The 10,696-nt window shown below is 39.0% G+C and overlaps 1 protein-coding gene across 1 annotated transcript in view; it reads left to right on the top strand.

The window, feature by feature from the left end:
• The window catches only part of LOC105626787, a 9,569-nt gene extending 1,218 nt beyond the window's left edge, over window positions 1-8,351 (top strand). The window contains exon 2 of the mRNA XM_012208083.1: window positions 6,987-8,351. Coding sequence (XP_012063473.1) covers window positions 6,987-8,351 — 1,365 coding nt within the window. The remainder of the gene's footprint in view (window positions 1-6,986) is intronic.
• The last annotated feature ends 2,345 nt before the right edge of the window (window positions 8,352-10,696 follow it).

Here is a 10,696-nt window from a genome sequence, read left to right as displayed (position 1 = left end):
AGNATNTCTTCNCNCCGAGAACGAAGGAAGAATATATATATATATATATATATATATATATAGATTTTTCGTATTCCAGCTCATCGTATTTTAACNGGAACTTGATTCTGTTCAACACGAACGAAAAGCATGTAACTCGAACCCTTCTTCGTATAATGAATACTCGCACTTTTTGAATAAATTACGGTAGAATAATACACAGCGGATAAATCCTTTAAAAAAATTATCATCTGTTAAATATATACTTATTATATTTTTATTATAATTATTTTCGCCTTTCCATTTTATTCACTGCACTCTCGTATTTTTATATGTACTCTTTCATACGAAAAGAAAAATTCTCTCTCCAGCTTTCTCTTTCCGATAACATTAATAATTTTCTATTAAATATTTCTGTCTTTTGAATACACAATTTTTATTTTATAAGAATTTATTTTCTGGTAGAGCTGTTCCTTAGATTAGGTTTTATGATTAACTCAGTTCTTTATTCTAATAGTTCGACATCCAATTGTACGAAAGTTGTCTCTGTCTCCGATCTTTCCTTATCCTTTTCACTTCAAACGATTAAAACGATTTGGCGAAAGACGATAGAAGAATTCTCGCGCGCGCGCGCGCTCTCTCTCTTTCTCTCACAACTAGTTTCGTGCGGAAACCGCGGGTCTAACGCTATCGCACGAAAAATCTCAGACAATGCGACACGAGGTTTTCTGTCTACCCGTCCTTTGTTCCGCGAGGGACGTTATTCCATTTGCGAATTACCTCGACGGGGAGATAAAGGGGCGGGACCGCGGGTAGCTTCATGCGATGGCGAAATCGTAAAACCCGATCTTTCCTGTGGCCAAGAGAGAAGAATAGAAAAAAATACACGAGAAAATATCTCCTCGAGATCTCAGTGATGTCTTCGGTGTTGCGGTATCGCTCGAGGCGGCAACAGGGATCGAAAAATAATAATCAGATCCCGAGACCCATTTCGCTCTCGTTGTCGTGATAAATTGATCGAAAAAGACAACACTATTGATCAGAAAGACAAAGAGAGAGAAAATAGAAAACTGATCAACCAGAGAAGCCTAATCTCCCGACTATACGCGGAGGATTCTCGTAACTTGTGAGGGTGCTAACCGCGACGGAGGGATGGAAACCCCCCATAAATTATAGCGTGTTTACGCAAATCGGTAGGGTCTCGCATAGGCGAGAAGGGCAAGCAGATAGATACGTACATACACGTACATACGTGATAGGATAGATCCGCCGCGATCCTTCTTCACCCTCTCGTAAATGTTTCTGCTTTTATTCTCCCTCGGCGGCCACGCACCCTGTTCGTTCGAGCGGGAAAAAAAAATAACGGGCGATCCCTCGGCGATCTATGATCACGCGAGCTATTCGTTCCTTCTACGGTCCGCGTTTCCGACGCTTCCGGCCATCCACGATATTAAAGGAGCACCGATGCCGATCAAGGAGCAGTCTATGTGCAGCTACGCGCGCTGGAGGCACGAATCATTCATAATCGCAACGTGATATCGCGATAAACGAGCATGGCCAGTCGGACTTGAGACTTGAACAACGTTCCTCGAGCACCAACGAGAACTTTCTTCGTGACGCGCTGAAAAACCGGAAGTTATCCGGAAGCCGGTATTCGTTAAATCGAATCGAATACGCGAGCGGAGAAACACGGTAACGCGAGTGCTATCGCTTTTTCTACCGCCGGAATTTATTGAATAAATTTGGAAACTCTTCTCTCACCAGTGATGAGAGTTTAAAATTCGACTTTGCAAAAGTTTCTTTCCCTGCTTTTCTGTCTTTTTCTATCCGTGAGTGTTGCCCTTTCCGACTTCTGTCTTCTTCCTTCGTGATAGAGAAACGAGCAATGGTAGTGAAATAATACGATAAGAAAATAATGAATGCAATTCTGCGGTGGAGATGGCCGCGTGAAATATACATCTATGCACATATATATATATATATATACACACCGTGCTTAACGACATGACAAGATAAAACAATCAACCCTGTTACTACAATTAAAGTCTCTCGCGTTATTTGATTTAAAACTTCAAGATTTTATCAATTCACACGGGAATAATTCCAGTATCGTAGTACCGGTACACAAACGAGTCTCGTTGTCTCATATTCGTCGTACGGAGAAAGAAAAAGAGAGAGGAGAGGAGAGAGGCGAAAAGAAGAGAGAGAGAGAGAGAGAGAGAAAATGAGAGAAAGAGACAGAATCAGAGCGGAATACAACACGGAAATTTAATCGCAGCCGCGTTACAGGCAAATATTTCGCGATGCAACGACGTTGTTTTACTGTGCACCATATTCCGGACGAAGGAGATAATGTTAACGCGCGTCCTCGCTAGCGTCTCTTGCTGTCATTATTGTTCCACGATAAAGCGTTCTTTGTGTCCGCTCGAGTGCACGAGAAGCATGCATGCTGCCGGCGATTTGACAATACCGTAAAATTCGCGTTCGCGTGATAAAATGACCGACAGAAGATGAGCTCGAGCGAACAAGCGAGCGAGCTTTACTTCACGAGGAACTTCACGATCTATTGAAACATATATATATATGCATTACTTTCTGATACGCTAGTAATTAGACGACCTTGCATTCATGCACGGATATGAGCAAAAAGTGAATCGTATATATGTGGACTTTATCGTCGAACGGATAGATATAATAATACAATTACAAGAAATAGCTCGCTAATGATAAGGAATATAAATTACTCAAAATTGGGATTGAATTTCTGCTGCGTGGCTAATTGGTCGAAAACATGCTTCCCATTCATCATCGATGACACATCACGCATAGAGTAGACTCATAATTACATTGCCATGGGAAGAAAATGTGTGGACAAAAAGTTTTCATGCGAACAGATAGTTTGATATTTTAATATGATCTCTAAACTGAAAATTTAAATTCCTTTTCAAATATCGTTGTTTCTCAAAATACAAAATTATGATGATAAATCAGTTAAATAAATAATAATGTAAATATGTTTTAGAAATTTTTAAGAAAGTATTTGTAAAAAAACAATTTGCATAATGAAGAATAATATCTTGTATAAGATATCGAGTTTAAATTTATAGTTAATGGTAGCAATTAATTGTGTGCTTTCCGAAAATATTTTCGTAAAGAATATGATCCATAAAAGATTTTACGAAAAATACGTTTAAAATAAACACAGAAATTAGCAATTCAGACAATGAAAAATAGAGATGTATCTTAGAATGCCAAGTTTGTGATTAATGATCATGATTAATTCATGTGAAAGCTGCTTTCGTAAAAACAGTTTAAGCCGATGAATTAAAGCTGATAATAAAAAAAGCCCGATTTACAAGTAATCGAAAACGCTTTAAACTGTTTTTAACAACGGAGAACTACCGATGAATCCTCTGGATACGAAGTCCTTGGTCGCACGTTGAATAATTGACGGAGAGCATAAATAATTGAAGGTGCCTTTTAGCGAACGCGACCTTAAACTTACTCACTCTACCGTATAACAAGAGAAACGACGGAATAAGACATGAAACGATGAAAAAAAAAACGTCCCGGTCGGGGGTGTAAAAGTAATGGCCGTAAATACTGTCGGAAACGTAAGGGTGCCATTTCCAAGAAAAAGACGCGCGCGGTTATGAAAATACTTGGAAAATGGAAAGGCAATGGCGAAGCATAGTTGAAGGCCAACGTGCCGTATTCTCCTTGAGAAAATTGCAACGAATAAAAATGCACGTTAAGTAAGTAGCAACAATCAGTTTCAGCAGCAATATCGCATTTATTCCACAATACAATAAGCTAATAATAATAATGAACACAATTGTGATAGAGAATTAATGAAACTCTGGATACAAAAGTACTTCGTTAAGTATCTGTTAATGAAAAATCGAACTGCCTCTCTCGCGCAAATTGCCGATTAAAATAAAAACTATTATCGCGTAATAGCGGCAGATTGTCATAATTATGTAATATACGCGGAATAATTGGTCAAAATTAATCGCATCAATAATTTTCTCTGTACTAGAAGCTATTATTAAGCGCAATATGTAGGAATGCACGAAAAATTCACTTTCGCAAACGAATTTGATGTGACAAAATTGTTGCATGTAAATTCTTTATGGAACATAAAAGAGCTTTCGGTTCCATTTCTATCACTTTTCGTTCGCCGTTTCGTTTCCGGTTTTAGTCGTTCCCTCTATCCTCTCTCGCGCGGTAGGATCCGACAATCCGACGATGGTCTCTCCAATGAGCTTAATCCAACCCATTAAACGAATATCATTTTCATTTTCATCCCACAAAGTGTCTGCCTATTCGCCTATGCAGCGAATCCTCGAACGTTCTATTAGAAACGTAAAAGATACTTTCGATTACAATCATAATCGACATTAGATCGCTCGCAATTTCTCGGGGATTATCCCTCGATGAAATCGCGCTCTTCGTCGCCCAGATTTTCTCGCAAATTTGTAGTCGGAATAACGTCACATGGCGAACATGCAAAAAACTGAAAAACTAGTTCGAGACGAACGCGCTAACGCGCGCACGCTCGAGTTTAATTCCCTCTGGGAATCATTCCTCTAGTAATCGACAAGCCCACACTCAGTGCGAGAAAAAGGAGACAAGGTCAGGAACGTGACGCGTGAAAATGTCTGGAGAGTACGGAAGACGGAAAGTCTACCATAGAGAGATTGCTCAAGCGTAACTAAAGCAGAAAATATGAACGGAATAAAGATGCGCGTTTGCTTGAAAATCGAAAGAAAGCGCCATCGCCCTGTATAGTTCTTCCTGATTCCCGCAGAGCTTACCTCCTCACGTTTTTCACGAAATGTGCAAAATTCTCATGAAAGAAAATTCCAATGTCCTTTGGGATCCAGTAGAATTACGACAATGATTCGATCTGCGGCGACCTACCTACCCATTTGTGAATTTTATGTTTGTCGAACATGTCGAACACGTTGGATAGATAAGCCGTCACGATAGAAGAGCCAATTACATTTTCCAATGCAATCGTCTCGGGAGATCAACATCGAATTTTACGGAGATGATCATAACTTTTAAAAGGATCCAAAGCTAACAATTTTTCCGCATGATGTGTAATTTGGAAAAGTCAACAAATATTTCTCAGCAAGATTTTTCGTAGAAAGAGATTGAAACTTGAATTTCAGTACTCTCCGTATATCTTCTGTTCCGTAAATTCCTTCAAGATACGAACGATAAAGATAGATTTAGATCGGAATAAGAAAGTATAATACGGTTGATAATCTCTACTTGGCGCCGTGCTTCCAAAAGTAACCTTGGACAATGAGACAGGAAAAGAAGTTTGAACAGAGGCAGGATAGAACGAATGGAGCACAAGACATTAATGCATGACGGAACTAAAAAAAAATATCGCATACAACTCTTTTCTTTCATCGGCCTATGTCACGCTTTTATAGTTTCTATTCTCTATTTTTATCATTCAACGAATACGTGCTTTTTCGCATTGCAATCCTATCATATGGATCGTTCCTAGTTTTATCTTCATCTTTATTTATAAAAAAATAAATTACAATACAAATTTGTTTTAACATGATACGATTCGATATATTTATATGCACTGTAATTAATATAATTTTCTCTTCCTCTCAGAATACAAGATTTAAACAGAATCGATTAGGCAGAACAGTGAGATAATTAATGAGCGCGACATACGTGGCCTCGAGCGACGAATGCGAGATACCTATCTCGCGTGACTCCTTTGTAGAAATCAAAGCCGTAGAAAATCGCGACGTATTTCGCGATCGACTGTTCGATACACTAGAATATTATCGGGCGACATTCCGACGTCACGACGAAAACTGCAACCGGCGAAAATAAATGAGGCAACGAATGCATCTCGCCAGCAACATTCCAATAACGTGGCTCGATGCGAGGCTATATCGATGCGCGTTGCAAGCCTCGCGAAATTATCCATGTCGCTTTTCCTTCGATTCCATCTGCCGCGCAGATGTACAGAACGGTCTCTGTTCGATATATCGAACGTGCATCGTTTACGTGCATGACACGTGACGAGTTCGAGCGGAGCGGATAATCCCGCGCAGTCATCTAATTTGTATGCAAGGGCAAACACGTATTAGCACGCGCCAGAGTGGAAAATCCAACAGAACCGATAGCTCGATGTAAATTCGCGGGAACACTCGATAAAAGAAAAAAGCTGATTAAAAGAAGAAGTACGTGACTTTCGTTTAGATCAATGATCTTCGCGACGTATCTCTTGATGGAGCAAAACGGAAACGATTAGTGTATCATGAAATTAAGATTTCTTCATGTTTATAATAACGACGTTATTCGCGGCAATTAGCGAGACCGGGCGTGCACATTGCGAATAATTAGTATAGTTAGACTGCTTGCAATTATAGCTATTCGATCCCTATTAGAGGGATTCCTCCTTCCCGATATACTACGCTGTACTAGATTACACTCGAATGTTACACTGAGAAAAAATTGTTCACTTAATCTAAATTGGTTCGTTTGATTAAATTAAATTATTTCTTTCGTTAGAGAATGTGTGTATATTTAAATCAAGTATAAGCATGTTTGACTTGAATTCATACATTCTTCATCGAAAGAAATAAGGACGAACTAAATTAATTTAGTCCAATAATAAATTTGTTTTCTCAATGTATTGTACTATATTCTTTCTTCTTAATAATAGCGAAAATTAGTCTCTCGGAGAAAGAAAGAGAATGCTAATATCTTGATTGTCTCTTGGTTTCAAAAATATTTTTTTCTTCCTTTAAATAAAAAATAATCTACGATTAAAAAAATATAACAATCTACAATATTTGACACACACAATTTCGCTTTTTTTAATGTTCGTGGAATAAATTTAATATTTATATGATTTTACAGTTATGGTTTTTTTATATACGTAACTAAATTAAATGTAAATATAAATATAGATAGTTAAACACTGTCGAAATAAGTTTCTGACAAAAGATTATTTCAATTCGCAGGAATTAATCCTAACTACAGAGGGGGACAGACGGCTGAGTCCACACACCAGCAGGATAGTAGTGAGCAACTGTTCATCCGTGATGCTTGCGAATTCAAGTCTGATCTCGATGACTGGACTACGATCGGTGGATCTAGTGAACGTGGCGAATTTGACTCTAGTCAGACAGAGTTTCGAACTATCGCCGTTCAGCATGCGTACGCGAATCTATGTGCGAAACAGCAGCATCGACGTAATGCCGAGCTTCGTCTTTCGCGGCGACGTCGAGGCGATCACGTTCGAGAACGTACGGATCGGCCAGCTGAGTGCCTTCTCGTTCGCCAATTTGATTCACACGGAAAACCTACGGCTGGAGAACTGTCGTGTTGAAACAACGGAGGCACAAGCCTTTAAAAAGTTCGAGGTCGGCTATCTACACGTGATAGGTGGTACGTTCGGCGATCAGATGCCGAGTCGCACTATGAACGATATCGAAGTCTATCATAAATTCATGTTGGATGGCGTGAAAATGGGCGTTGTGAGGAGCAACGCTTTCATAGTGAAGAGTCCACGCACGGTTGCGATACAGAACTGCATAATCGACAACCTGGAGAGCGAGGCTTTCGATGTGACGGCGCAGGGCGCCGTTATCATTAAGAACAACACCTTCGGTAGCATCAGCGTGGGTGCGTTTCTAGGTATTCGCGCGGATCGCGAAACTAGATCGCCGTCGTCGTCAGCGTCGTTGACACACGATCTCATTTTCAAGAACAACAGCGTAAGCAACTTCGAAGAGGGTTCGCTGATGTTCGATCGCACGAGTTTCCGACCAGAGCTTGATAATCTCATCATCTCGCTACCATGTGACTGCCAGATGTTACCCGTGTGGAAGAACTATGTGCTCAACTACACGAACGTCTATTCGCGGTTCTACGCGAGAGAAAATTTGTTTGTGCCGCCCCAATCGCAACCCCAGGAGCCCATCAACGAGACTCCGGAAACTTTCCTATGTTTGGACGGCGGAATAGACGGTACGCCGATCAGCTTCGTCGATTACGAGGGACGTCACTGTTCGCTCGGTGGCTCCACGCTCGTCTTCATCCTAATCATCGTGGGTGCTATTCTCGCCCTGATAATATGCGTGTGTTTGATCGTCTGGTGCTGTCGAAGGCGCCGACAAAACAACAGAAAGAAGTGGATCAGTGTGCCGACCAATGCACCTGACGTAGTGTCGAAGAAGAACGGCGTAATCGGCAGAGAGGCCGCAACGTCCGGCACGCCGGTCGACAGCAGGATAACGATGGTTGTACCAGACGGCAGATTATATCGAGAAACGGAGTTTCATGTGATCGTCGAGAAGGCCGAGCCGCTTACGACCGAATTGTAACGAGACGCCCCAGGCGGCTCGACGAGGAGGCCTACGATCGTCCCTCCCGTTGAAGAGGAACTCGAGTGGGCGGAAACGTCGAGCCGCTTTAGAGTGTACAAGCTATGAAAGCTATGAAAGACGTCGCGCAATTGGCGCCAGTGAAGAACAGTAAAAACCATAAAAACTTAGATCCGACGTGCTCATAGAATGTGAGAATAGTTCTTCCAGTGGAGGAAGGAAAATTCCTCGCATCTTAATTGCGTGCGTATTATAGACTGTGTAAACTATTGCCGCTTAAGGTAATGAAAATGCAAAATATATGCAGACCCAAATCGTTTTTAATTTATATAACTGATTGTTTTCAATTTATGTAACTGATTGTCTCTTCTAGTACAACACAGTTCGTAAGCTTCCATTCACATATCATGCGATGGCCGATTATTCCAATCGCGCACTCTTCTCATTCCTCGGACTGACTTTTACTTCGAGAAGGCAGTCATAGAAATTAAAGTTTTTTAGAATGAATCGCGAATTTGGATAATCAGTCGCCGCAGTTAGTTAAGTTTATCATTAAACTTTCAAAAAAGAGAAAAAAAGAATAAAGTGAGACCCTCGTCGAAGCGATGCGATTTAGGAAACAAAAAAGAGAGTGAGAAAGCATAACTCATGTAGAAAAAACTAAATTTGCTGTCTTGTGCAAGATACGCGATTGGGCCGATCTTTCGCATTGCTTTAAGTTCATCGATCGATAGCATGGTTATCGACGAAACATTAGTGAGCGTTTCGAGCGAAAAAACACGGTACGAAAGGACCAAAAAAATGGGATAATCACTCGCTCGGACAGCTGTGCCATTCCTGAAGTGACACAATTCGTACATAATTCGTGTTCACTTCACAAAAATTTTGATCTCTCAAATACAAGAAAAACAGTGAATGAAGATGATACACTTCTCTAAACTTTCATATCAAAATCGTTCCAAATTATCGTTTTTATATAGAAAATTGATAGCAATGTAACTGATTAAAGAGCGAAAATAAATCAGCAAAATTAATTTATTATGCCAAAACATACTCCACATTTCTCATATCAGTGGCGAATTTATAAGTTAATAGCAAGTATCATTTTATAAATTTATGACAAGTGTTTTCAATTTCTCTTTCAATTTTGAAGTTTATTATTTTTTTATAAATAATAATTTTATTAATTAAAACAAGATTATTCTTTTTAAGATACGTCTTTTAACATATGTGTCTTTCTATTAATTTTATTAAATATAAAAATTTATGTATCTTTTTTTATTCATTTTTGTTAAAAGAATTCCTTGGATAAAAACGTTAGCTCTTGAAAATATAAATCCGTCACTGCTTCATACACGCTTTCGAAAAAAGTGAAATCCGTCAGACCGTAAAAGACAGTAAATTAATTTTTTAATGTATTGTATTGCAAATTCGTTATCACATTATTTTATTAATATCTTTGCATTTATTTAAATGCAAAGATTTTCTATGAATCTCTCTTTGCGATATAAGGAAAAACTGTTGTTACTGTTATTATAATTTATATTTAATTTTAAGTAAGTCATGATAATCAAAACGTTACGTTGTTTCACAGAATTTGCTGTGTGTTAATGTAACGCTGGAAAAAAAATTTCAGCGAAACAGGTGATCTTATAAAACCAAAATTGTACATCCCACCATATAGCAATATTCTTCGATGCGTTTGAGCTATGCGTGTAATGAAAGCATTTTAAAGGACTTGATTATGAGCGAACGTATTCCTAGATCATAATTGAATGAAAATAAATAAACATTTTCCTGTCCCTTTCCTCTTTAATTAAAAGGAGGCATGTATCGCGATATTGATCTAATATTTTGATAATCATAAAAAAGGCATTCCGCCAATTACAAAAGAAGAAATAAAATAAAGCTTGTCGGAAACTATAATATATTGTACGACTAAAATTGATTTATTGAACAGAAGGCCCAAACACTCGAAGCACTTGAAGACGGAGGTAAGCAACGCTTCGTCTCGAGCACATGAAAGAAGAGAATTAAGCCTCGGAAAACTTTTTGTGCCTCTTATACTCGATAACTCGATCTCTGCTAAGGTAGGTTTTATTAGCATCCCGCTCTGATCGAAAGATCAGAGTCTAATATACAGCAACGCATGCAAACTATATGCGCAGGTATGTATGCGTGTGAAATTATATCGTTGTGATCAATAAAATCAGTTTATAACGTTATACATAATTATAATTATCGTGAGACTGTGATATAACGACAGCCGACTGTATAATTTGTTTCGCATTGAACAACCGAAGATACAATAAAGACGATATCAATAATATATTTGCTAATCGTAT

Source organism: Atta cephalotes, assembly GCF_000143395.1.
Source record: "Atta cephalotes unplaced genomic scaffold scaffold00006, whole genome shotgun sequence".
NCBI classification, from domain to species: domain Eukaryota; kingdom Metazoa; phylum Arthropoda; class Insecta; order Hymenoptera; family Formicidae; genus Atta; species Atta cephalotes.
The sequence above is the reverse complement of the archived record's forward strand: the minus strand, read 5'-3'. Positions and strand labels throughout refer to the sequence as shown.